Source organism: Argentina silus, assembly GCF_951799395.1.
Source record: "Argentina silus genome assembly, chromosome: 16".
Taxonomy (NCBI): Eukaryota; Metazoa; Chordata; class Actinopteri; order Argentiniformes; family Argentinidae; genus Argentina; species Argentina silus.
The window spans coordinates 18,208,688-18,236,546 of record NC_139670.1 but is presented as its reverse complement, the minus strand read 5'-3'; the positions used below and the strand labels follow the sequence as shown (position 1 = coordinate 18,236,546).

Genomic DNA, 27,859 nt, shown 5'->3' with positions numbered 1-27,859 from the left:
TTAAAAGGCACCCTGGAATATTTCAATGAACTAATTGATGTCACCTTGCGACAACACCGTCTAAAATAAACGACAATGCTTCATGATGGTCATTTCTATCCTATTATCATAAATACCGCGAAATGTGTCTATAGTAAGGCTCATTTTCAATGGGAAAATGGTAATACGACAGAAGCATTGTGCATCGATCATGTACTGTAGATGCTATTGCATAGGAATAACAATAACAACAGCTATCAACAAATAGCATTGTATTTTTTCCTTCTATGTGTCCACTGAAACCCTAACATCTATCATAGCAAAATGGAAGTAAATAAAAACAGATAATTAATGCTCAAGAGGATTTGAAAGTGGATGTTGTAGCCCCAGGACACTCATTAGACATAGTGTAATGTGTGTGGATGTGTGCCTTAAGCAACATCATTACAATATCATTCTAGACTTACTGCCAATGAACTCTGGTTCAAATACTCACTGGGGACATTAAGCCTTCAAGGTTCATGTTCCTCTCCTGCTCAGTGGGTTCTTTAGAAGAAACATATTTTATATAAGATCAGTCGTAACATTGTGACCAACACAGGAAGAATACTTGGAAATCCAGTCTGTACCCCAGTGTGTCCCCCATCTATGGCAACAGGAGGTATTGGGTAGTGAAGGGTTAATGTTCTCAAGGGCAACATAGCAGTCTGTCCAAGGCCAACTATGCTCCCTGCCCATAGCATCCTGGTTATAGCAACATCTTGGACTGCTTGAACTCAGTTAAGCCTTGGTAGCAGACAAAAACAGCTACATGACTAAGGACTGCATCATGAATTGAAAATATGTAAAGAACATTATCTGGCTAAGTTGAGCATTAGTCATTTATGCAGCAGAAGGGTGACACCTAGGCTACATCTCTGTCATATTGTCATTTTCATGTTTCATGTACATTTTACCTCACAGGGCAGTAATCATGGAAATCTGTCACCTAATCTCTAAAAGCTCCTCAGCAGCTAATCAGAATGAGCCTACAGTTCACAGTTCAGTTCTGAGGAACAACATCAGGTGTTATGTGTAATCTGAAAACTGCCATTTGTACACACTTCAAGTTCAATATTGAATAGCATTTGACTATAGCGCTATGTCCATTGACTAGTTCTGGCATTGAGAATCAAGTACTGTGTGTTTCAATACAAACAATCTAAGATGAACTAAGAAGCTTCTGCCAGGAAGGGCATGAGTTGCACATCATATATTCCACAATCAATAGTGACTCACCTGGGATTCAGTTAACACATACAGACTCTCGGCAGTCTGCCAGAGCTCCACAGAGCTAAAGCCTATCCCACGAGACCTCACCGCCTGGTCCCCACCTGTCACCCCTCCTGTCTCTCCTCTCTTGACCTCCCTCTCTTCTTATAATGACATGTCTCTCTCCATGAGTTAGCCTGAGCCCAGGAGTGTAGCATTGTGCTGCTGTGTGTGAATCAAACCTCACTGTGCCCAAAGGCACTACATATGTCCCCCTGCTCATTAGTGTGACTTTATCAGAGGCAACCCAGGACTCTGCCTACAGCGACAAGGGTGTGACATCCGTCAGGCAGCACTGACACTCACCAGTGCCACAGAGTGAGAACTGGTCTTGAAATGGCAAAGCACCATGTCATAGGACTGTGTAGCTGCGGTCTCTTTGTTCTATGGGGTTTTGAATAGGATGGGAGCAAAACATAGAAATAGATAGTGTCTATCTGTATGGATCAAACAGCTTAAACCTCATCAACCAAGTGGGTGCTATACATTGGTAGTGATGAGGTCAATTCTCACGCCTTACAATGTTAGCACTTTCGGTGTCTAGAACAGAGCGTTATATAAATGCACTCAATACATGTAAACCTGACTTCAAAGGTTTGTAATGAATACCACATTGTAATCATATCGAAACTCTCTCACTTTTCAAGTTACCCATTAGTCCTCAGCTTGTGCATGGTTCATGTCATATTTGAGTTATCTTGTCTACTGAAAATTAGAATATTTGACTGGTATCGTAATGTAGCCGGTGGTTGGCCCCACTACACACAAGGATCACTAATAGACACAGGATCACTAGAAACAGTTCAGCAGGCAGACAGGAGACAACTGATTTTCATTATCAATCTTCAAACTAGCAAAAGGTAAATCTAAGCACTATAAACTGTCAGGTCATTCAACTTGACTGTCTCTCTTTGGGAAAACTAAACATTGCTCTTTTCTCAGCAACCATCTTGTAGAGAGCTCTCTTGTGCAGCACAGTTGCCTACCTGATTGGAGGCAGTGGGCAGGGGTACGTGGGAAGTGTTGTCCTCTACTGGCCACCTATATTGTGGCAAGTATTGGCAATGAAAGAAGTATTTATGAATTTAGTAGATACCAGTTAATTTCAATACCAGTTGTAGGTTTTGAAATACTGTACATGCAGAGTATGTCATATTCCTAGAAGCGTGTGGTTGTGTGTGGTTGTCAAAGGTTGACAGAAAATTATTCTAAATGACCATGGTGACAGTCTTAACCTCCAGTTACCATCTTTAAATAATGTGAAGGAAAAAAACATTTTAAAAACAAGAAAATTCACCTTTGTTTGGAGTGGTGCAGGTTGGCTGGTAAAACTACAGAGAAAGAAAAAAAATTGCATCGGAGCAAGTGTTCTTTGTTTGAATAAAAAATGTACATTGCTATCATTGACTATGGCCTTGAGTTACGCAGAACATAACACAAAACATTTCCTCAGAGTTGTAGTTCATCTACTGTGAAACACTGTATATGTCCTCAGATACAACAATACTGTTATCATAGTATGTTTTCAGCTCAATTCAGAAACCAAAAAGTTACTACTGTACATGTTCCTACAAATGTATAATACTGAGAGGGAAGCAGATGTGACTGACGAATTCATCATGAAAAAGAACAAATTTGTTTGAACAGAAATTAGTATTTTATTTGTACAAAGACATAAGACATTTAACCATTTATATATTCTATTTGGGACCCAGCATCTCATGTGGCTTGACCCACTGGTCAAACTCTTCCTCTGTCAGATATCCAAGCTTGATGGCGGTGGCTTTTAGTGTTGACCCTTCTTTGTGTGCTGTTTTGGCAATCTTGGCAGCTTTGTCGTAACCTATAGGGTAGAGAATGGACAGGATCAGGTTGTTTCAGTCCTGTACATATAAACCATTCATAATCAGACCAATAACAAACCAGTCATCTTGACAACTTAATGGCCATAAATCCTGATTCATGTGATAAGAAGCCATATTCACATCTTTTGACAAACTTTTAGAGAAGAAACTGACATCTGTGGTTCTCATAGAAGGGCACTTCTGACCCACTGGGTCTAGGGGGATCTGGTGTTCAACTGAGAGGGTGGCCCTCTACACATTGAGGCCCCTGCTTGTGTCAATGTGTCAAGAACCGGCCGCAAACTAGACAGCTGTTTGGGGAGAAAGGACTTGCACCTGTGTCAGGGACCTCTGTATTGGCAAGTTTGATTAATGCCATCAATCTGCGGCCCCTGTAGTTGACCCAGCGCCAAAGCACATCTGGGTCCCCTCCAGTCTTGGCCCACCTTACCAAGGGCACCAGGACCTGTGTGTGTATATGTGTGTGTGTGTGTGTGTGTGTGTGTGTGTGAGTTGGATCCTACCTCCTCAGGAAATAGACATTTATTTAGTGTTCTCTTAAAGCACTTGCTGCTATCAGTGTACTGCTTTTTTTCTTCTTCCTAAAGTCAAGGCATAAGTACTGTGGGGCAGAAGCAGTGGACACAGACTGACAGCCTTTCCTAGACTTCTCATCTGATCTCCTTCTCAAAACATAGGAGGAAAGCCTTTTAAGATTCACCCTCAGGCTCACTGTAGAGAATATCTCATTCGCTTCATAAACGGGTGGACCTCAACATTGCCGAATGTGAGGCTGTGGGTGACTGCCCTCTGCTGGTCAGATGTGGGTAAAACATTCACCTATGTGTTCGTTGAGAGCAGTGACAAGCATGAGGGACTCGTTCATCAGCTTGTTGATCCTTTCTGTGTTGGCCTCGATGCCCACCACGCAGTTGTTGGTGAAGGAGACAGACGCATCGCCCAGCAGCCTGGCAGAGTTCAGCACGTTCTTGATCTGGGAGGATTCAGATTCACAAAACTTTATAGTCTCAAACAGGCACTTGGTCAGAGAGGACCAAGGACCCCAAACATAGAGATACATATACAATACGTATTATGAATACTATTTCTACATCCATGTGTTAATTCTATTTTTGCCCACCTCTAGTTCTATCTTAGCAACCTGCCAAGCACTGAAAAGGCCAGTCCTCTTTTCAATCGACTGTCTGCGTATTAAGAGCGCAGGTTTACTTTTAAAGCAATATAGAAATAATGTTCCAAGCTGTGGTGACGAGAACAGGCCATGAGAAGAGAGGACAATCTCAGGAAGTAAATATTTCAAAGCAAAACAACAGTGACAACACAAGAACAAATCAATTCAATAATTCAGGCCCCACAAAAGACCACAGTTTAAATGAGAAAAAAAATGAAATATTTATCAGCACACGCTGTACTACCTGGAATTGAAAACATCCTTGAAGGACCTGGGTGTTTTTTTCCCCCCTCGTCTCGTATAAGGCTAGGACTAATATGGTTCCAGTCAAAACAGAGGCTTAAAACCTTACAAAACACACTCCACACACACACAAAGTAATATCACAGTTCTGTTCTTACCATCATTGGTTTGAAAACGTTCAACTCAAAGTGACCGTTGCTGCCTCCGACAGTCACAGCCACGTTGTTTCCCATGACCTGGGCTGCTACCATGGTCATGGCCTCACACTGAGTAGGGTTCACCTTCCCTGGAAAACATATGTTAACACACATTAGTTAATAGGTTGATGGGTGGTCTTCAAGACATTTGTGTGTGTGTGTGTGTAATAATACTGTAATTACTCGGTTGACACAATGTTCTTACTAGAGTTAATAGGCATACGTTACTACCCAGCTATAAAGCTACTTTGCTAATGTAGTGTCACCAAACTATCATACTTCAATAGCACCCTAACTTAATGTGAGGAGTAATAACGTCATTCCCCTTCTACAGGACATGGGTATAGGTCAACATGTTTGTGGTCAGCTCTTTAAGAAAGAAATGATCATCTTTATTATGCTTACTTATTAATACTTCTTTCATCGCCATGATTATGCCTGTCCATGTTGAACTTGATGTCGGGGGGGGGGGGGACTGGCCAAAAATAAGGCTTGAAACCTGACCCAGATGGCATGGACGACTGCAAGCAGCTGGGAGTGTGGCTCAAGCAGCTCCCTAGTCCTTACACTTAAACTAACACCACACCACTTACACACAAGAACTCCACTTGTACATAATAACAAAGTAGGCTAACAATTCGAAAGCAAAGTCCCCCAAAGAAACATGACTATCACTCATCTTCATAGATATTCCCTAACCTCCACTCCTTTCCTAGTCAAAGTAAACATACGCTGCGTCCCTTTTTCCTGAAGAATGCCATTCCCACATGGATTTAGATGGGAATGGATTGAGAGCCCATGCCTATGACCAATCAAAGAGTTCTCCCCAAAGAATGGAAGCGACGTGAACTTGGCAGCGCCACTATGGAAACATTTCAAGGCAAATTAAACTATATATTTAGTAATGATAGAGTAACCATATTTGATCGCCAACAACATCATTGTTAAAAACAAAAGCTAAAGTGAAAGCGTTATGATGTCCCTCAGTGAATTCAGCGTTTTAGCAGTAGTTTTTTGCACATTTTGACATGAACAAAGTCGCAATCCAGCGCCGCGCTGTTAAATTAAAATCCACGTGGAGAAGGGTTGGAGAAATGGGACGCAGCAAAGAATGCTGATGGTGTTGTGTCTGATCCTCTCTCTCACCAGGCATGATGCTGCTCCCAGGCTCGTTCTCTGGCAGGATGAGCTCTCCCAGGCCGGAGCGAGGTCCGGAGCCCAGGAAGCGGATGTCGTTGGCCACCTTCATCATGCTGCAGGCCACCGTGTTCAGAGCCCCGCTCAGCTCCACCAAGGCGTCGTGGGCCGCCAGGGCCTCAAACTTGTTTGGCGCCGTCACAAACGGCAGACCTGGGGTTGGGACAGGAAACATGATGTTGGTTAAGTGCTGGTGCTCAGAAGTTCTAACATTAACTGGACCGTTGAGATGGGTGTCCCAGTCCTTAAAATGTAGAAATGCAGAAAGTGGTGAAGAAAAGGTTCAGGACAGCAAATGGATACCGTTCAAGCACTCCTTGAAGAAATCAAATTGCTGTCCCGGAAAGAGGATGTCATGGTTATTTCCGCTCAAATATTCAACGTCATTCTGTTGAAGCAGGTGTTGGGAGTGCATGAAGCCTATGGGGTACCTGTGAGAGAAGAGACCTTCGCTGCCACTTTCTCAGCGAAGCCGATGCGGGTGTTCAGGCCTGTGCCCACCGCCGTGCCACCCGCTGCCAGCTCGTACACTCTGGGCATGGCTGACCTGATTCGCTCCATGCTGTACTTCACCTGCTGGACGTAGCCACTAAACTCCTGCAACACAGAAACACATGCCAGTTCATTGACTGTTCTTAAGAATGTCATGCAAACATAAACAAAAACAAAACAAAAAAGCTAAGGCTAAGATTTGAGCACAGTATTTTACACTCAAACAGACAATGACCTACTCAGATAAAAACAAGGTCATAAATGCATACATTTACTTTAATAGCAATGTTGTCTACTCAAGCATATATACTATTGGCATAACGATTATCACATGACAAGCCATTCACCACAGCCAAATGAATCTATACGATAGGCAACATCACATGATCCCTTTTCAACTTAATGAGGGACATACTGTTTTCAGTTATACGTAAACATGCTAGAATACTTTAACCTCTTTAGCCGGACGGGGCCTATAATTGGTCCCAAATCCTGCTTTAATTTGATTATGAATTTGATAACTTTATCTCCTTGCCATGTGTAGTATGTTATTCTAAAGTATGATCTGAGCATATCCACACAAAACTTCAAGATGTTACCATCCAATGGCATCCTGCTTTTGCATCTGATCATTATATTTCTAATGTTAGAAGCAGTTTAGTTTGGGGTCTGGTTTTTAGGCGGAAATTAGTCAAATAGGGCATTCAGCAGAAGAGGGTTTTAAACAACGTCCTACAACAGACAAACATCCGGAGGAGTACTGACCTGTCCCAGGGAGAGGGGTACGGCGTCCTGGGTGTGTGTGCGGCCGATCTTGATGATGTCTTTAAACTCCTCTGACTTGGCGGCCAGGGCGTCGTGCAGCAGCTGCAGCCCGGGGAGAAGCACCTCGTGGACCTCCCTGGCGGCTGCGATGTGCATGGCGGTGGGGAACGTGTCGTTGGAGCTCTGCAACAAACCAACACGTTACACACTTCCTTCTGGACCCAATCAACACGGTCCTGGGCGTCCAAGTTGTGTTGTGTTTCAAAAGTATCCGTTTGTGTTGTGCTCTACTATGACATCATAATGTAAATAAAATAAACTAAGCATACACTTTTTCGTTCTGCTTTGTGTGCTTTCTCGTATTGATACTCTGTTTACTTCAAATAGATAATTCATACAGATGTTGAAGGCATGAGCTTGTCAGATTCACGTCAATGACCATTAAGGACCATCAAATACTGCAAGCGCACACGGCCAACTGGAAATCATTGGGTAATTGCAAAATATATCACTGGGTTTCATCTTGAAATGTCGTTGGTGACAGGTAGAGAGAGACTGTCTTTGTGAATGGTCACCTGGCTTTTGTTGACGTGGTCATTGGGGTGAACAGGGTCCTTGCTACCGAGTTTCCCGCCAAGGATCTCAATGGCCCTGTTGCTGATGACCTCGTTCACGTTCATGTTGGTCTGAGTTCCTGACCCCGTCTGCCAGACGACCAGGGGGAAGTGGTCGTCCAGTTTCCCAGCGGTCACCTTCCAGGTATCATTGGTATCAGTTAGTGCAAGGACAGGCAACAATGTAACTGGTCATGTAGCTTCATCTAGAGCACAGGCTAGCCCAGACATGGCTGGACTCCGTCATCATGGAAAGCTAGCCTAGCTATATCAGGACTAGAGCACTGCCATTGCTGAGTACTGTAACAAAAACGTAGCTCTTCTCTACAGAGGTCCTTGTGAGCTGACAGTCATGCACTCCCTGTGCTTGGTCTGTTTGATTTTCTCTCTATTAGGAAATCTTTAGATGTTAAACTGTGGCACCTCATCAGCGGCTTTGACAATGGCTTCAGCTATCTTTGGGTCCAGTCCATAGTCCTGGTTCACCTCCGCAGCAGCCCTCTTCAGAATACCAAATGCTTTGATGACTTGGATCTGGTAGATAGCGTATGAAAGACAAAAGTGAGGACAACGTGTATCATCTTATCAATAACAATATCATTGAGGCTACTGAAAATCGACACGGAAGTCATCTTCTCTCTGAAAGACTTACTGGCATTCTCTCGGTCTCACCCCCGATTTTGAAGTTCATCGTAGATCTGACAGTCTGGGCACCATAGTACTTGTCGCTGGGCACTTTCAGCTCTCCAAATGTATCCCGCTCGATTCTGTAGTCTGAACTGGCCTAAAAAAACGAAAAATTCAAAAATCAATGACTGAACGAGTGAAGCCATTGAATTACAGTGAAACTGCAACGTTTTCTTACTTTGTACACAAAGCACAATCGATGATAATGACTCAATGTTTTTTTTAAATGACAGTAATAACCATTGTAATAGCAACAAATCATGAAAAAATAGAATGTATGGCTGACTACATATGAGTGCCAACATCACGAGAGACACAATTATCATCGTGTTTATTTGTATTACTGTGACAAATCACCATCTTTTGTTGACATTCGGGGGCTTGCTAACAGATCAGGTCAGGTCAGGTGTTTGACTTGAGTTGTTATGACTAGGGTTAGGGTTAGAGAGTTAACGATGTACCCACCATCAGCTTTCATTGACAGAGACAGTGAGACCCTGCTATACGGATACAGCGTGGCATGCAGTGAAATAATAGCCAGCTAGCAGCCTAGCAAGCTAGCTAGCACAAAAGTGAACTGACTTTGACCTTCTGCAGGCTAGCTAGACAAGATAACTTGGCTGACAAATGAGCTTTCTCGCTACCTGGAAACATACCTCTGTTCTTCATTTGCGGAGTTAGTTGGGGTTGTCAATGTCATGAAGGTTAAGACCGATATGAGCCGAAGCAACCATTCCTCCGCTCCGACAGTTTCTTCCCTAGCTAGGTTGCTAGCGAACTATTCATTCATTTTAAACGGCTAGCTTGGATAAGGTCATTTGCAGGCCTGCATTGAGATAGTAAAAGCTCACTCCCATCTCCAAAACCAAAACAACTTACCATTCTGGAGGAGGTGATGACTGCGCCTAGTGCAGGGCTATGCTTTCTGTTGGCTATGTTCCTCTGCAACGCCAGAAGGTTGCAGTTTAATCGCTGGACGTTTCTCAGAGAGCGATACATGGCGCTGGCTCAGCTGTCAGTTCAGACGGTGGCGGAGGGCGGAAGGATAGGAACCAACCAAAATCCTGTGTTGGTGGGCGGAACCACATACTTGCAACAACACCTACTCACGGGGGGAGATCATTGAAAGCAGCACACGGCATGATTTCACGATGTCCCGTAGTCTTCAATAAAAAGGTTTGACATTACAATTACAGTAGCCTACTACTATTATTGTTATTGTTATATCATTTTTATCCTTTATTATTATTATTGTTATTATTATTATTATTATTATTATTATTATTATTATTATTATTATTATTATTATCATGACCAAGAAGTTATGGCTTGTCAAAAGCCTCAAAAGACAGGAAATTCTAAATGAAATTGAAAAAATAACTAAGTCAAAAAATTAAATAAATACTTAACTAACTTAACTAATAAATAAGATTTTCCAGCACACAGCTTTGATACCTGCTATAGTGCTGTATGTTGGTCTACTGTACTTCAAACAACATGTACTCACCACTGGCCAGGTTGCTTAGGATTCAAAGCTTCTCTCAAACAGCCGAATTAATACTCTTATTCATTCTCCAAGCTAGTAATTTATATGTTTCATGACAAGATACAAGTTAATTTTATTGCCTCACAACTTAGGTTGGTAAATGTGTTTTCAGTACAGAATGGTGCTCTACACTCATTGACATACACTGCAATGAATAGAAGACAGACAACGCACTATAGGATCCTTTTTCTCTCACGGGCGGACTACAAAACTGTAAATTGTCGATCAAATACATGTCTTTTCCCCTGCTCTCGACTGACTGGTAAAGCTATCAGTAAGGTTTGATTTGACAGACCTTTCTCTCCTCTAGATGGCAGCAATGACCTCCTTCTTAATTATGTTAGGTGTGCCAGCACTCAGTTGATGAAAATTGGTTACTAGGCCTTAAGACCAAAGCTTTTTTTTGCATTTAGGCTTTTTAGCCTACTTTATGATGGTAGAAATAGTCATTTAATCATAGTACAACAACATTTACTGGAGCGTGTTTGATGTTTGAGTGGAGTGGGGTGGGCGAGTGTGTGCAGATTTCTGCAAATGTTGACTGTGCTGTGCAAACCATAAACACCTTGTCAAAAAGCATTGAGGCTTTAGGCTACCTACTTGGTTATGACTTTTTTGATATAGATACAACCTTATTTTCTATGCCCAGCCAATAAAGGTTAATACAGTCTAGGCTAAAGAGCCTTCCAATGCGCCTCTTGGCCATTCATGAACTAACTATTCATGAACTTTGATTATTCAAGAACATATTTCATTTAATCTCCTTTTTTTGTTGAGGCTTAAACTCTGGTTGCCTATCAGGGACATGTATAGTATGCGTAGAATCTGTAGAGGAAGCATTCAGAACTGATACAAGTGATTCATAATTGCTTGGATAACATCTAAATGATTCTGTAATTGAAGTTATCAGGTGACGTCCTATGATAGACTATCTTTTGTTTGACGTTTGTCTATATGTTGTCTTAGTTCCTGTTTCCTAATCATCTGCCAATAGGCCTGCGATTTGTTGAGGATTTGTATTGCAGTTAGGCTATCTGTGCCAGATAATGGAACATTTTGTTAAAATGTTCCTTTTGATTAATAATCAATTGCCACAATTAGATCACAAGGCAGAGGTTGCATATCATTTGATAATGGTGAAGAAAGTACGATAGAGTCATATCATAAATCAAGTCTACACGGTGCATGTCTGTCATCATGCTTAATTGTTTGCCACATTATGCTATATCTCCAAGTCCCCTATCGGATATAGCCGAATTGGCTGTAAACCAGTGGATTACATATTACTAAATGCAATCGCTTGTTTTAATAGGCCTAGGCTACAGATAGTCTGATGTTTGCTTTATAAAAGTTCTGCTTAATTGTATCCAATATTTTCAACAAAACGACGTCTATGAAATGGGAGCCATGGCGCCAATGTGAGTAGGGTTCGATGGCATCAGACAGGCGATAACCAACGGGTTCCTTGGATGTTTCTGACAGGGGTCTGACGCCAGAAGAGCCAGATCAATTCACTACAATGATTAGTCAAAGTCCAAATATTAGCCATTTAGTGAGTTGTCTTTCATGTGAGGCTATATGTCTTCTTCTTCTCATACCAATGTTTATTCTGCTGGTCTCTTTATCTAAATTACAACTAAGAAAGTTGCCTTTATCGTGGTGACACGCTAGTAGAAAATGGAATTTAAGACTCAGTACTGGCCAGTGGAAATGAGGGGATTTCAGCGTTGGTGCAGCCCAAGTTGCATAGAAATGAGCTATACAGTAAAATGAAGATATAAAGAATTGAGTAGCAGGGCTAAATCAACATAACACAAAGTTACTTTAAACGAGAAAAAAGAGGAGAGTTGGAGAGTGCACTTATTAAACTACTTTTGTTATGATTTATATTGAAACGAGAAGTTTACAGTGTTATTCATTACTGTTTAACCGAGATGGGGAAACGTTGTAGGGGTAATCAGGTACATGATAAGCCTCTACCAATCATATTGTTACGTTGAAAAGCCCACTGATATGAACATCACCTTCGGGATAACTTTAATCATTCAAATGGTGAGTTAATCACGTGCCAAAGCTATTGTATTTGACATTATTGATAACATTCAAATCATCTTGAGTCAGAATATGTTCGACTTATATTGGCAATTTTTATCCTGCAAATATTATATGACTCTTTATGGACCTTTATGTTTTTCCAGATCGAACTGTCCATGCGTAAAAATGTTTATATATTAGAAGTTGTGTTATGTTGTTGCGAAGGTATGAGCGAGCCTACAGAGAAGGTGTATCTTCTACCTCCAACATCAACACACTGGAGCTCAAGGTACACAGAGGTAGGCCCACTTGTTAGTTGTTTTTTTTAATCTCATTAGGTGCACGTTTTACAGGGAACCAATCAGAGTCTGTGTGTACCTGCAGGAAGTTGTCTGCTCCGTTATCTCCTCCTCCCTCTCAAAACTTAGATATGAGTAGCCTAAACTGTTGTCAGACTCGCCAACTAACCCGAGGTAACCGATGGAGAGAGAAGCAGCACCTCTAGCTTTTGAGGAGTTTTTCTTTTGGTAGACTACTATATGAACTATAGATTAGCACAATTCAGCAGCATTACGCAAAACAATATGCAATACCAGCACTCCGCGTCTGCAGCCATGAGTGTTCCTCTTTACGCACCGACTCCAATCCAGCCCGTGCACCCAACTCCTTTCTACATTGAGGACATCCTGGGAAGACATGGGACTCATACGTCTCCTGCGGTTATGCCCACGCCAACCTTCCCGTCTCCAAATTCATCCTTCACGAGTTTGGTGTCTCCATACAGGACCCCCATCTACGAGCCAACGCCGATCCACCCAGCCCTCTCCCACCACGCTGCGCTGACAGCCACGTATGCCTCCGGAGCTTTCGCCAATTCAATATATCCATTCCATCGCTCAATGGGGGACTACACCCATGCACTCATCAGGCATGATCCTCTTGGTAAGTTTGCTGTATGTATTTAGCGGTTATCCTAGACTTTTATCGGTTATCCTGGACTAGCCCCACGATGTGTTCAAATGATTGCGCTTACAGGCATGCTGAAATCATTTGCTCTATGGTGATGACAATTGAATAATCACCCAAAGTGTTGGCCAAAATAATTAAAATAAATAACTATAATTAAAATGTATTCTCAAAGTTAATTCTATGCAGCACATGGTTTATATATCAACGCGTCCGTTTTTTTTGTCCTGACCTATAAGGCCTATGGCTAAAGAAATGTGTGCTTTCTCATTATCATTATTATTATTATGGTTGATTATTTTTAACGGGCATATTTGTGTGCAATATACAAACGTGGTCGTTTTGGGAGACTTGAGCGACCTTGAGTTTGAAAAAGGCCATAAAAGCCGTTATTGTTACAAACCTCTGAAGTCCAGGGCAGTGACAAAGAATGCTCTAAATCACTTGTTATTTCAGCAGTGAAGTGTTTGTCTGGGGTTAACTGTCTCTGTTCTGCAAGCCTGACCCTTTCCGTTCATACAGGAAATCTTGAGCTCTCGATAGGAGTAAATCTGGTTTCAGAAGCTGTTCAGTGTGTTCCTGGCTGCCTCAAGCAGGCGCTTCCCGGCGAGTCGTGCACGATGCTGATTATTTTATCGACATCCTCAATACAGACATATTCAGGAAACACTCGACTTCTGATAGCCGGGATCCGTTTTTCTGATATTGTTCATTTCCTCTGAGCGGGATGTGACATTATGGTTGCTAAAATAATCAAACCGCACACATGAAACAGGCACTGAAGCAATTTAACAGTTTCTAAACGTTATTTTTGTATGTATTCATCTTTGTCCCACGTTTATTTCATGTTCAATTATGGTATTTAATCTAGGGCTTGATTCTTTTATGTTGTGCTACAAAATGAAAACAAATAACTCTCAAGATTGTTCCTCTTAAAAAGTGATCCAAAGCCCACTAGAAGATTTATTTGATTTTCAACATTATAGACCTGTTCATAGGCTAGGCTATAGGCTACTGCTTGCATTTTGATTTGCCTTTCATGCAATTAATGGTTAACAAAATCCTTCCATGGTTAAGTCAGGCTCATGCAAACATAATAATCCAATTTAAGAAGCATTAATCACCAATTTCGATATGTGTTGATAGTGCAAAGGACGTTATTTTAAGACTACTCATGAGATAAACCGACAGGAAACACATGAACGGAAATTTTGCCATAGTTTTCAGTCTCAGCCTTTTGCCATCGGCCTCTCCACGCAGGCCTTCCTTAAAAGCTATGTACGCAACAACAAACTGACAATTAAAAGACTAAACCGTGTTTGAGGAGAAACTCATTAAAGCTGCATATTTATCTATAAACTGTCTTTCCATAACCATATTTAACAATATGTCTTTATTTTCTTTACAGGTAAACAACTTTTATGGACCCCATTCATACAACGGCCTTTACACAAGAGAAAAGGGGGCCAAGTGCGGTTCTCCAATGACCAGACAATAGAGTTGGAAAAGAAGTTTGAGACCCAGAAATATCTTTCTCCACCAGAACGAAAACGACTGGCAAAAATGTTACAATTGAGTGAAAGACAGGTAAGCAGCATGTCATTGTTCACGACGATGCCAGGTCTGGACGATCACATGGTTTCATAAAGATAGACATCACTGTGAGATAATGCCAAGTGGTTTATCCGTTTTTGAAAATGTGATATATAATTTGTAATGATAATAACAACGGGTTCGTTCACTTGAGTTTCAGATGTTGCAATTTGCAATAGTAGGCCTCGGCTATAGGCCCAAGTGGAACACTAACAGCAACAAACTGCATTTTAAAACAATTCCTGTTGACATATTTACAGGTGAAGACGTGGTTCCAAAATCGAAGAGCCAAGTGGCGACGACTCAAGCAGGTGAATACATTAGAAATTGAACTTCACACTTTGTTATGTTATTTTTAGCATATTTTATTGTTGTTTTAAGTTATTTGCTGTGACTGCATGGATAGAATAAGAATTGTCATAAGATTGCGAAATATGAAAATGTTGGCTTGTGGCTACTTAAATGTCTTTGGTTATACTTCTTTTAAACCTTTCTTTGAAACTATCCAAGTTCCCTAGTTGACATTTAGCGCTTTAATTTTAAGCCGGGTAAAAGTCATGCGTCATGGTGAGTGAGACGCATAGGCCTATGATTCCATATTTTCTAACAGGCCTTCATTGTTTTTACTTTTAGGAAAACCCTCAAGGAAGTAAGGCAGAGCTTGAAGATGAAAGTACCAGGAGAAATTGCGAGGGAGCTGAATCGGTGGTGAGCTCGGACCAAAGATGCGCGGAGGTGTCGCACAGTCGGTCGCAGAGCTCATCGTCGCCTCTGTCACAAGGAGACATGGAATCAGACATTTCAGACGACACGGACCAGGAGCTGGACATTGAGGAGGACGTGGAGTTCCCCTTGAATCCGCAAATATGAGATCACAAGTTGCACGTTGGATATTATCCCTTTTGGCAACTCATTCGTGAAGTAAAGCAATAGGTTGGAGCTGGGGAATAGCATTTTGTTTGTAAATAATGTATACCTGTATATTTGTTTTCATGTTGTTTTCATGTCATTATGATGAATTAATAAATAACTCTTGAGCCAAACATCTTGACTTCAGCCAATGCCTAAGGAATAATTAACGGGCGTGTTATCCCCCAGAACATCTATAGCAGCTCACCAATGATTAAAATGTGTTGCTTGATACGCAAGTCAATTCTAATTAATAGCATTAGTAATAACAACAGTTTAGTGTATTTGTTTAGATTACTAATAAACTATATTTTGTGATAACAAATATTAATTTATTTGGATGATATAAGATGAATGCCTCTGCAATGGCAACTTTAACACATTATGTGCGTCAAGCACATCACGACCGAGATGCTGATAAAATATTTGTTATACATAAGCTCTAATTCAATCAATTGTAGATAAAGGAAACCCGCAATGCGCATTTACACAGAGTGCTAACAGTATATATTTGGATCGGTGGACCTTTGCGGAAATATCTAGTGTGTGAAAGGGACAGTCTTTGGGGGCAATTTTAACATATAACACCTTCAATACATCATAAATATTCTGTGTGAACCTGCTGTGGGGTTTGTCTTTAACTGTTAGACAAACTGAATTAGGGTCACATCATTATTTTTGATTAGCTTCCTTGCAAATACGATTTGTCTGATGGAGGTCACTAGTAGCTGTACACCATATTGGACATACAGGATTTCACAGTTATTTCCTTTAAAGGAGGCTGTTTCCTGTTGAATCAGGATCATGTACTGTACACGGCTCCTACAACACAGATTCACTCTTGTCTTGGACTCATCTATCGGCAGATTCAACTTCAAATAGGTTATCATTTAGCAGGAAGACAAACAGCTCAGAGTTTTCGGTAAGCAGAACGTTAATGATTGTAAGAACCCAAATGATTTGTTCCTGAGAGTGTGTGATAAATATTCCAGCTGTATGCACCTGTATGGTCACTCATTGGGTTCAATGGCCTTAGATATACAAGACCATTTCCAGAACCAATAAGTATGCACATCGATTTTGCCTGTATTGTGTAATGGTTCACAAATTGTTCACAGTAAAATCAATATTTGAAAAAGAGAACACACAAGTTGGTCTGTGGAACGTTCATTAGATAGCCCTGGGTTCCAAAGTGCCAGGTGCCACTCGACAATAATAGGTTCACCGCCCACCCTACTGTACGTCCATGGCTCTAGTGTCTACGCCTGAACAGTGTCCTACACACCCGAGAATAGTCAACCTATTATGAAGTCAACCTTTTTAGTGTTTATACTATACTATTGATTTAGCTCTACTGGGGGGATGATTTTGAGCAGCAATATAGTGAAAATCCCTGTAGTTAATGTATCAGGCCATTTTCCTCACTTTCAAAACTCATGTGAGTGTAACATTGCAATACAGTAATAATGAAGTCTCACATATGCATAAACATATGTAAGATGTTATTCATATGAACCAGGAGGTTCATCATTATGGTCCAGTAAAATGTATTCAATCAGCATGCGATATGGCTTCAATCACTTGATGTTCATTCAAAAGTATTTCAGTATTCACAACGTATTATGGAGTATTTGACTGATTAGAAAAAGAGAGAGAGAGAGAGAGAAAGAGAGAAAGAGAAAGAGATGAGTTTTTTTCTGAAATTAGATAACTATACTTTCCCCTAAAATCCGGAGAACACATTATTTGGACAGACCCTACAGATTGTAGCCTATACAGCATACATGTTTAACTAGCTATCAACAAATGCTTCAACTATCCATTACCCTAAACCTAGCTTGTTGATAGTTTGAGCATATGTACACCAGATAGGGGCTATCAAAATAAAGGGGGGGGTAAAAAAAACACTACCTCGGACAGGTCCCTCATTCTAATATCGGATGTTTGCAACATTTGGAGTAAACTATTTATTATCTTTGCTTCGTGATTTGTCAATCCCCTTGTTTGAGCAAGAAATCGTTTTTATGGAGCTATCTAAATTGGATGGTCAGGCAGAAAATCTTGTACTCACTTAAGTGGCAGGTGAATACTTTAAAAATGTCCTATCTCCATTTGGATTTGGCCTAATTGCAAAGCAAATAATACAGCCGAGTGCACAATAAATCGGTGAGTGTTATCTCCTTAGCTGCCCAAGGAATCTGGGTTTCAGTAGAATTTCCATCGCTTTCAATGCCACCTGATCCATTGAATTAATGTTTTCAGGATTAATCTCTAAATGCTGTTCTTCAGGAGCAGAGGAAGTGGTTTCTGTGACAACTCCAGGCTAAATATTGATTTAATCAGCAGAAGGATACAGAGAATGGTTCCATGATCACCATAATGTAATTGTTTAATTGAAAACATGTTTTCACCCCATCTAGTCAATTAGTAGTTCTCTTTCAGACCATGTCAGCCATCCCTGAGTTATCATTCTGGTAGTATCAGTTAGATTGTGCATGCTTTATCTTTGAGTCTCCAGAACCCCAATCAGTTCTCTGGTCTTGATGACAAAGGACAGGGCTAAAATCCTAATGGCTTGTTTGTTCCTCTTCCTAGCCATGATTAAAGCACTGGAGTCAACCTGCACTAATAGTCATCCACAGAGGACAGCTCTCTTCCTAACAGGACAGATACACCATGTTTTAACAGAGGATAGCTTTCTTCCTAACAGGACAGATACACCATGTTTTAACAGAAGATAGCTTTCTTCCTAACAGCACAAATACACCATGATGGGATTCTGAGGATCCATAATTTAAGTCTGAGACAAAAGATGTTCGGCATTGCAGATCTGTTTTCAAAAGCACTATAACAGTCAGTGAGGTAACAACATAATTATATATAATTATAGACATTAAGCACTTCATATTGGCATCTGTAAAATGATCAGTGTTGAATTTTGTGGGTTTTGCTGAATGGCCCTCTCCATCAAGATCTCTTTCCCTCCATCATAAGACACTCAAACATTAACCATGTATACAGTATATACTTTAGGCTACATTAAGCTAAACCCCTTTAACAACTTCACTATATGGGCGGTCATCTCTCTTTAAGATAATGATCCTAAATCCTAAAGTTAAAAAGCCGCTTTCGGCTTCGGCCCACCAGCCAGATGAACCACTGTTTGCTATCTTTCCAAACAAATGGCCTCATGGCCAATTTAACATTCAGTCCCTCTGTGCTGATGAGACAGATAGAGGAGAAAAGAGTGGGCCCCAGTGGACAATAACTTAGCGGTAGTTTCAGATTTATAGCCACACACACTAAGGACTGGTAATGGCACTGTCCACGCACTAACGCTCATTTATTTGGCCGTTTGGTTCATCTGTGTCACTCGAGTCAATGACTGGAGTTTCAAAAAAACATGCCCCAGAGATACAGTATCAATGCAAACACTGTCCTTTCATTAATTTATCAACCGGCCTCAGAGATAATGGCGGCCATTTATCCAAGGTCAACAGTCGCGGCCGCAGCCACATTCCACTGTCGTTCAATTATAACAACACATTAACTCATGTTGACCAATCCCTCCCATGATTGATTGTTACACAATTGTAATAATACTTTATTGTACTTTACTGGAGTGTTCCATGCCCATGGGACTTGGTTAGGCCCATTTCAGGGGTGATATATGGTATTGAAAATAAAAGTAAAGAGACATTCAAGTGGTATATTAAAACCACATATTGAAACCATCTTGAGAAAACGATCTTTCATCTCTGTAACATATCTAAGATTAGATATTGATTACTCCAACGCGCTATTATCTGGCTGCCCAAACTCCTCGCTGAAAAATCTCCAACTAGTACAAAATACAGCTTTAGAATCCTTAGTAGTACCGTGTACTTGCGTCTTTGCACTGGCTTCCGATTAAAGCACAAGCAGACTTTAAAACTCTATTATTAGCCTATAAATCGTTACATGGACTCGCTCCCTCATATCTCGCCGACCTCCTTCAGTCATATAAACCTTCATGTGTGCTACGCTCACAAGATACAGGGAGATTAGCCGTTCCCAGAATATCTAAGACTACGGCAGAGGGAAGAGCATTTTGCTACAGAGTGCCTCATCTCTGGAATAATCCTCCGATTCATGTTATGTAGTCAGATTCAGTCTCAATTTTCAAGTCTGGGCTCAAGACTCATCTCTTTAGTCAGTGTTACGAGGCCGGTGATAAACCGATGATAAACATCCTTGCTGTCTCTGTCTGGGGGCTGGCTTGCTGGGTGGTTACTGGGGCGCCTTCTGGTGCTGTGGGGGCGGGGTCGGCCTGGGCAGCTGCACCTCCCCACCTGATGCAGGAATGCCACGGGGTTGGCTTTAGTCCGGTGGATGGTGTTTGCTGTTGGGGCCGATTCATGCTCTCCTCATCCCGGGGGTGAGTGGGCGCTGGCGGGTTGGGACTTTGGGCCGAATGCTTTGCTGCTGCTATCCGTCCCCATCCAGACATGTGGCACACGCTACACGGATTGGGAGCGGTGATGGTTACCCCAGGCGTTATCCGGGTCTGGCCGCAGTGATTTTCTGTGGGCAGGGGGTGGGTCGAGGCTGGGTCGGCCAAGGTGTCTGGTGTTTGCCCCTGTGATGCAGGCGTGCCACCGAGTTGGTACAGGTTGGGAGGACGGCATTTGCTGCCTGGGCCGATTTTGGGTCCTTCTTCCCTTGCAGTGGTGGGTGGGCGCTTGCAATGCGGGGGTTTGGGTTGGCTGGGGCCTCTGCTGTAGGCCTTCCCAGTGCAGGCGCACGGCCCAGTACCGTGCGAGCTGAGATGGGTCACAGTGCTGGCTCTGGGCATCTCAGGCTCTTGCTGCTGCCCCCTCTACCCTCCTGTTGTCCCTCTGGTGGCCGTATGTAGATGTATTTTAGATGTCCCTTAGATGTGCCTCAGGCCTCAGGCCACCTGCTTTATTCTGATTCTCTCCTACTGTTTAGTGTTTCAGTTTTTCAGTCAGCAACAGCCTCTAATCTTGTGTTGTCCTCTTTCTGTTTATCTGTCCGAGGGGCTCCGTGCCCCTCAAAACTCGGACCAGGAAGCTGCCCTTCACTATGGACCCCTGAACTCTTGCACCACACCACACCACATTTCACATTAGTTTACTGTTCAGCAACTGATCAGCCAGAGGAGGATGGGTCCCCCTGGAGTCTGGTTCCTCTCAAGGATTCTTCCTCCCAGAGTTTTTCTGTGCCCAATATTTTTCTCCCCTCTGGGGAGTTTTTTCCTTGGCTTGCTTTTTGGGGGTTTATGCTTTGGTGTTAGATCATATTTTTTGTATTGTATTTATTGTTTATATTGTTTTGTATTGTTTTTGTTGATTGAATTTGATTGATTGGTTGATATATTTTCTCCAGATTATACTTGTATTAGCCTCATTATCCTTTAAACTATCCTTGGATATGATGCAGATTTGTCCCCTGTTCTGATAGTTTGATCCATAAGGACATTGTTGAGAAATGTGTGTTTGCCTCCAAAGGAGTGAATGGATTGCAGATACTGTGTCACTTATGAGATTTCCATCGATCCACCTTGAGAAGTGCACAAGAACTTAGGTCTGTAAACCATGCAGTGGCTGCTGGGAACAGGAAGTCAAACAAAGCTATATCTGTCATACTTTCAAGACTGTGACACCAACGCTAAAAAGTAAAGCTAGTTCAAATCATAAATCTTCCTTTTAAGTTTCTTTTTTCCCTATGTCTACTGTACTGTATTTCTTTGGACAAAGACTGCATTGTAGCACATTGTCCGTCAAACAGTCGGTGGAGCTGTGGAATTCTGGACAGCCGGATCAAAGGAGATGATTAGAATCTTATCTGGTTTTGCCAGTCTGTATACAATAGACCCCCTATTAGCTAGGCTTATTGTGGCAGTTATAGACTGCATAGACTTTCTTATCAGTGCACTGAGACAACACATCAAATTTGCGAGTTAAAAGCTTATTGATTGCTACTGGTTTTATGACAGATCGTGTTGTTGTTATGGCCAACCCATTGATTTGAACTGCTTAAGTAAACATAGGCCCTTGTAAAACTAACTCTCCACCATTGAGAGTTTCCAACCGTGGCCGTGTGTGTCTGTTGAAGCTGAAAGTTCTTGGTCTGGTGAGGATAAGCAAATCAATACCAGCAACTGTTAAACTAGCTACAGACCACCCGGCTGTATAGTGGCTTCATTTACAATCACCCTAGACAAGCAATGGGCTTATTTGGTATTGGGAAACAATACCATTTGTTTAATATTGTACAGTGAAAAGAAGTACATTTCTTGCGAGGATAGAGAGAAAGAGAGGATAGAGGAGAAAGAAAGAAAGAGAGATGTAGAGAGAGAGAGAGGGGGGGAGAGAGAGAGAGAGAGAGAGAGAGAGAGAGAGAGAGAGAGAGAGAGCAGGCGTGGAGGAGAGATCTGAAGTGGTGTCCCAGTTACCTGCAAAATAAAACACTGACCCTGAGGTTAAACAAATAAAGGCAGCACTTGTCAGGCAAGTGGGTGATAATGGGACTTGTGGCTGTAGCCCCCCGACCGTAGGCTGCCTCGACCCTCCAGCTGATCTCTTCCACTGGCTTTAGGAGAGCCTTGACAATGCACAGGACACAGGAACTTGGAGCAGTGGTGCTTCAAACATACAGTATTCAAGGAAATTATATGTGTTTGGCAAGTCCAAAAGACAGTTCAGCTAATGGACATACAAGAGGAGTAATAGGAATAATATATGCCCTGTCTTTAAAGGGATAGTTCACGTAGAAGTGTTTGTCAGAAGGAGTCAAAAGTGGTTAAATGTCAAGGTGAGTCAATAGTAGCACGCCGCATATGTAGATCCAGCAATATGCCTTGACCTGAGGAAATATTTTCAAATAATTTAGTATGGAAACATTTAGCTAGATCTACTCAAAAAATGTCCTGGGACATCGATTTACCTCTATATTGAACCAGTTTTGAGGTCTGAAAACATCTGACATATTTTGATTTATGACTTTAACCCCCTGTATGATGAGCATGTAGCCTGTTATCTAGTCCATTGATGGCCTAAGGGGGGAAATATGGTTGTTTGTTGTTTTGTTCCTCAACCACAATGTGGTAACAGTAAAAAAACATAAAACAACTGTTGAATATTACACTTCCATTGAACCACACAGGTTAACTACACTCTAACACTAAGGTTATATATTCCTCAATGTCAACAGTGCTAAACAAAATAAGAAATAAATACACAATTAAAGTGAAAACACAATTAAAAAGTCCATGTCCACCCACCACCCTGTGTTTGGTCTGGGTTCTACTGTAGGTCTATTTGTTATAGAGATTCTCTCCATAGTCATTTGCAAGAGTTCTGCTCCAAAAGGGAAGACATAGTTTTGTGTGAAGCACATATCCTGTTTTCTGCTTTTCTGCATTGTCAATTGAAGGGATTTGAGTCACGACCATTTTCTCCTGCCTCTCTCAGCAGTAATGGAATGTGCCAGCACTGTGCATAGAGAGAGACAGAGAGAGAGAGAGAGAGAGAGAGATAGAGAGAGAGAGAGCAAGAGCGAGAGAGGGGGGGGCAATAATGAGAGAGAGAGAGAGAGAGAGAGAGAGAGAGAGAGAGAGAGAGAAGGAGGGATGAGCTTCAAGGCCTTTACTGGGGGGGCAGGGGGACTATCTCCTCTCGACACAGCCTATTAATCTCCATCACTCAGGAAGTTATTCTTACATGTATGTTTCCACAAATAATGTTATTGGGAGAGCTTGGGGCCCAGAACAATGGCCACTAATTTGTTTTGCTTCCCCTTTGGCCTGCTGAGGACTGTGAAAACAAAGATGAAAATGTGAGGAAACACCCTTAATTGAGAGGTAAGGAATGCAGGCGGCCGGCTCAGTACAAGATTTCTCTCAATGGAGTTGAGGGAAGAGCATGTTGTACAGTACATGAGAGGTGTTGTTAATGTTATCATTACAGCATCAGTTCACACTGACTCTTTCCCAAAGAGAATGTGGCAAAGAGACTGATCCCGTCAATCTCTGTCATCATATCAAACCACAGACGTGCCTATTGCATGTGTGAATGTACCTCTGAATTTTCATATGTTTGTGCAATGTGAAGATAATGAGGTGAAGTTATATGCTCAAATAAAAATCTAACCAGCACTGATGCATTTACTCAACACAACCCCACCGTACTCAAATTGATGTCTCAATTAGGGTTAGGGTTAGGGTTAGGGTTAGGGTTAGGGTTAGGGTTACTGTGGGTGTGTGACTGTGGGTGTGCAGTGAAGTGATGAGGCAGGGCGCCACAGGGTCACCATCAGAAGGGATGAGAGACTCTTTGACTAATCCCAGTCTGACACTGTCTACTGACCCTCAGATATCCCAGTGTCCCTCCTAGACATCCTGGAATCAGTCCTAACACACACACCCTCACACACACACACACACATACACACACACACAACTTTGTTCTTACCATGAAAAGGTAAGATAGCAATGTTTACCTTCAGATACTTACATCAAAACAAAAGTGGTCATTTTTGTCATACCCGGTGGTCCCAACATAATAGTAATTATTGGATAATTATCATGCAATTAAACATAATAGATTATCTGTAAATCTTTACTTATCAACAAAAGAGCTGGATATGGAATTTTAAAAAAAACAGCATCTCTCCATGTTTAGCCACAGAATTCGACGGACAATACTAGTACTAGGTGGCACAAACAGTCGTTTTTTCCTCTCTGAATCTTAACTCACTCTGCCATCCATGGAAAGTGTTATCTTAGGCAGCTTGCGACAGGAAGTTCTGTTTATCACTTCCTCCCAGTTGTACTTTGTTTAGGGCTTCATCACATGATCAGATTGCATTAGACAGAGAGAGAAAGAGAAGAGAGAGAGAGAGAGAGAGAGAGAGAGAGAGGGGGAGAGAGAGAAAGAGAGCAAGAGAGAACAAGAGAGAGAGAGAGAGAGGGGGGAGAGAGAGAAAGAGAGAAAGAGAGCAAGAGAGCGAGAGAGAGAGCGAGAGAGAGAGAGAGAGAGAGAGAGGGGCCTTTGTAACCCGCCCTGAGGATTTCCCTATCACTTATTGCATATGTTCGAGTGTATAAAAACAAGGTCTATCAGGAGGTGACAGATCTTTCTGTTGGGGCTTATTGAGGCACTGGTTTTGAACAGTGTGTGGGATTTCAGAGTACTGGGCCTTTCACTTCCCCTTTCTATATGAACGCTGTATCACTGAGCCGTGGCCGGGTCATTTCACAACAATGACAGCTTAGAAGGGGTGGTCTCACACACTCAGTGTAAAAGAGGAAACAAAGTGGATTGAGTTAGTCTCCTTCATTATCTTCAGACTAGTCTGTTATACTACTGAGATAAGCAACAAAAAAGTGTGTTTTCAAAAGTCGATGAAGAAAATACATCTTTTTTAGAAGAGTGTTGCAATATCACCACTCTCAACTGGTTGACTGCTAGATGTTAGATAGACATGGTCTATCTAGTTGCTTATCATACTCAGAATAGCTTTGTGACTATTTTTACTTCTAATGTTACTTATTATAGATAGTCTATGTGCTGTTTTCTCCCAGTGCAAAATGTCAAAAGCAATAAATATCTTACTCTCCATTCAATCAAACTGACAGCACCCACCTTGACCCCTTTAAATGAAGGAAGCAGAGAGGAATACACATCCACATACACATCCATCTTAACATGTCCTTTTTCTCTTGGAAAATGTCCCCACTTACCATGGTCTCAAGAGACACAGCAGCCACTGAAAGGGTTTTGTGTGCAGAGCAATAGCCATCTCTGTCAAATGGGCTACTTGAAGAACATTACAGTTCCTCTCAGAGCGATTTTCAAGCAGAGAAGGGTCCTCCACATGGAGTATCAGAGAGACAGAGAGACACACAGAGAGAGAGAGAGAGTTAGAAAAAAAGTACCTTCATAAGTCCACAGTATTGTCGTCTGATTCAAACATTAGAAAATCCATGAGTATTGTGAATACAATACACCATTTCAAATGATGTGATATTAATGGTGATAATGGATGCCAAAAGTACATATAACAGATTATTCCTAACCCATATCCAACTGTTTTGGCAAGATCATATTTCACTGCAGCAGAATAGCTGTAACTGTTTATTTGTATGTTCATCTTGCTCTCCATATGTAACCCCTAGTATGAGGAGTCAACGCATGGTGGAAGGTACATGACGACATGGTTCCTTTGGCGCCCTCTGCAGGTCAAACCCTGACTATGCATCGACTCCAGAGGTAACCATGCAAACACATTTATCAGCTATTCCAAAACATTATATCCTCATTACCTGAGTTCTTTGTACTTTTTCAAAGCTGAGCTATCGATTCTAGTGAGTAAACAAGGGGTCCCCACCATGCCTTAACCAAGGTAATCTAATCTGGCCGGGATTGACGCGAAACACAATAACCCCAAAACTAAAGTCTCTGCAAACACAGAAACCTGCAGCCTTATCCTGTATGCCAATGACCAAACCTGATGAGTGACTGTGTCTCTGTCTATAACACAAGGCTGTTTTCATATTTGACTGTTGAATTGATGTGATTCACAGAGTGGGTGGTTTAGGGAGTAGACCGGAGTCACTATTTCCCTGTCTTGTTGATAATGTGGAGATGTATTAACAGAAAATAAGAGGTTGACTCACAAAATACAGGACTAAAATATCCCTTGACTGTATGACGCAACTAGGAAAACAATACGATGGAGGATAAAGGTTTTTGTCATGGTATATGAACTCATAAGGAATGCAAGTGGAATCTCCACATGTTGTACTGTATAAACAGTAACATCTTTCCTATTGGTGGTATTGGTAGAGTCTGAGTTTAATTTACATGGGGTCAAGAGTTCCAGGGACTGTGAAAAGCCTTTCTCTGTGGGGAAAGACAACAGAGGAAACTGGTAGAGCGAGAGCAGGAAGAGCACATTGAGGGAGGAATGGCACAGACTGACCAGTTCAAGTACACGGAGGGTCCCTGGTGTGGACTGATCATGAATCCAGCAGTGCTTGGTTTTTCTGGGTATTTTTTTCCTCTGATTTAACATTTAGGCCTAAGCGCTGACACTGTATCCGTTTGATAAATGACCTCTGAGGGAAGTGTCAGCTGTACAATGCCATCCAGCCGTCTGCTGTTCCTGAGCCTGAGACCCGTTTCCTGTACTGGTGTGTGTGCAATCATGACCCACTTCTTGTTTTTGTCAGAGCAATAAGGAAATTCTAGTATGGGGTTTTGATAAGAGTTTATTGTCTACTACTACATCCTAACCCTTTAATGGGGCAATCCATTTAAAAGGCAAAATTGAACGTTTATTTGACCAGCATAGGCCTACGTTGTACAACTTGATCAGATTAAATTTACCTGAGCAACTATTATATTATATTAACTATTATACTAACTATACAATAATATATGACCCCAAATACAGAAAGACATACAAGGAAAGGAATTCACACAAATAGAGAAAAGGAATTTACTAAAGATCATTCTCTTGGAATTATGGACAATTGACATGACTATAATTGCTTACTGACATTCTTGAGTGTGTCAAATGGGTGCATGCATGGCAATATTTAACAAAAAAGCAATTAAGTCTGTTTTGTTGGATTCAAAGTTCTGCAGATCACAAGGTTGCTGTTTCCCCCATAGCTGCCTTTTTTCTGCTGACCCCAGTAGGTGTGTTGCCTGGAATTCTGCAAAGCCCTATCACACACACATAGACACACACTCTCTCTCTCTCTCCCTCTCTCTTTCTCCACAAACCCAGATATACAGAAATGGCCAGTGACAGACAGAAACCTCTACCAAGTGTTCCTGAAGAGGAAAATAGAGAGGAGAAAGCTTATGGAAATGTTTTTGCTGAACTAGAATCAGTGGACCTACCCTTAGGAACAACCTTAAGGTACTGTATCATTTATAATTCAAAAATCGGAAAACGTGAAATATTTTCATAATTCAAACATGTGGTATACTCTATTCATAGCTACTGAAGGATGGACAATTATCCAATTATTCAAGCCACTTGATTGCATTATGATCAAAGGACATACAGCAGAATTGGCTCAGCATTTTTTTGTTCAAATTTTCTTCCCGCAAGAAAATATTAAACAAACCATGTAAACCATGTAAATGAATGTTCCAAACTGAAGTATGAAATAACATTTAGCAAGGAATGTCATTGCCAACCTAATACCGTACTAACCAGGCCTCAAATAAATCATTCACTATAATAGACCTAATGAGTCATAGTCATAAACA

At 41.6% G+C, this 27,859-nt stretch overlaps 2 protein-coding genes across 2 annotated transcripts; one reads left to right on the top strand and one right to left on the bottom strand.

Moving 5' to 3' along the window:
• Positions 1-2,934: 2,934 nt before the first annotated feature.
• Positions 2,935-9,559, bottom strand: fh (fumarate hydratase). Its single transcript, XM_083687804.1, has 10 exons — positions 9,401-9,559; positions 8,487-8,618; positions 8,258-8,368; positions 7,796-7,972; positions 7,221-7,403; positions 6,395-6,560; positions 5,913-6,116; positions 4,728-4,855; positions 3,975-4,128; positions 2,935-3,133 (listed from the first exon to the last, which is right to left on the bottom strand). The coding sequence occupies exons 1-10, from the start codon at positions 9,518-9,520 to the stop codon at positions 2,991-2,993; spliced, it is 1,518 nt and encodes a 505-aa protein (XP_083543930.1). The 5' UTR covers positions 9,521-9,559; the 3' UTR covers positions 2,935-2,990.
• Positions 9,560-12,570: 3,011 nt separating this feature from the next.
• On the top strand, positions 12,571-15,709 carry hhex (hematopoietically expressed homeobox). Its single transcript, XM_083687122.1, has 4 exons — positions 12,571-13,043; positions 14,476-14,654; positions 14,921-14,971; positions 15,294-15,709. Exons 1-4 carry the CDS (start codon positions 12,641-12,643, stop codon positions 15,528-15,530), a joined length of 870 nt encoding a protein of 289 aa, XP_083543248.1. The 5' UTR covers positions 12,571-12,640; the 3' UTR covers positions 15,531-15,709.
• Positions 15,710-27,859: the final 12,150 nt, after the last annotated feature.

Coding starts and splice junctions, on each gene's coding strand:
- fh (XM_083687804.1), bottom strand. CDS start 9,520: ATGTATCGCTCTCTGAGAAACGTCCAGCGATTAAACTGCAACCTTCTG. Junction 8,619..9,400: donor TCATCACCTCCTCCAGAATG/GTAAGTTGTTTT, acceptor TCGTTTTTTTAG/GCCAGTTCAGACTACAGAAT. Junction 6,117..6,394: donor GAAGGTCTCTTCTCTCACAG/GTACCCCATAGG, acceptor TCCCAACCCCAG/GTCTGCCGTTTGTGACGGCG.
- hhex (XM_083687122.1), top strand. CDS start 12,641: ATGAACTATAGATTAGCACAATTCAGCAGCATTACGCAAAACAATATG. Junction 13,044..14,475: donor CATCAGGCATGATCCTCTTG/GTAAGTTTGCTG, acceptor TTTTCTTTACAG/GTAAACAACTTTTATGGACC. Junction 14,972..15,293: donor AGTGGCGACGACTCAAGCAG/GTGAATACATTA, acceptor TTTTACTTTTAG/GAAAACCCTCAAGGAAGTAA.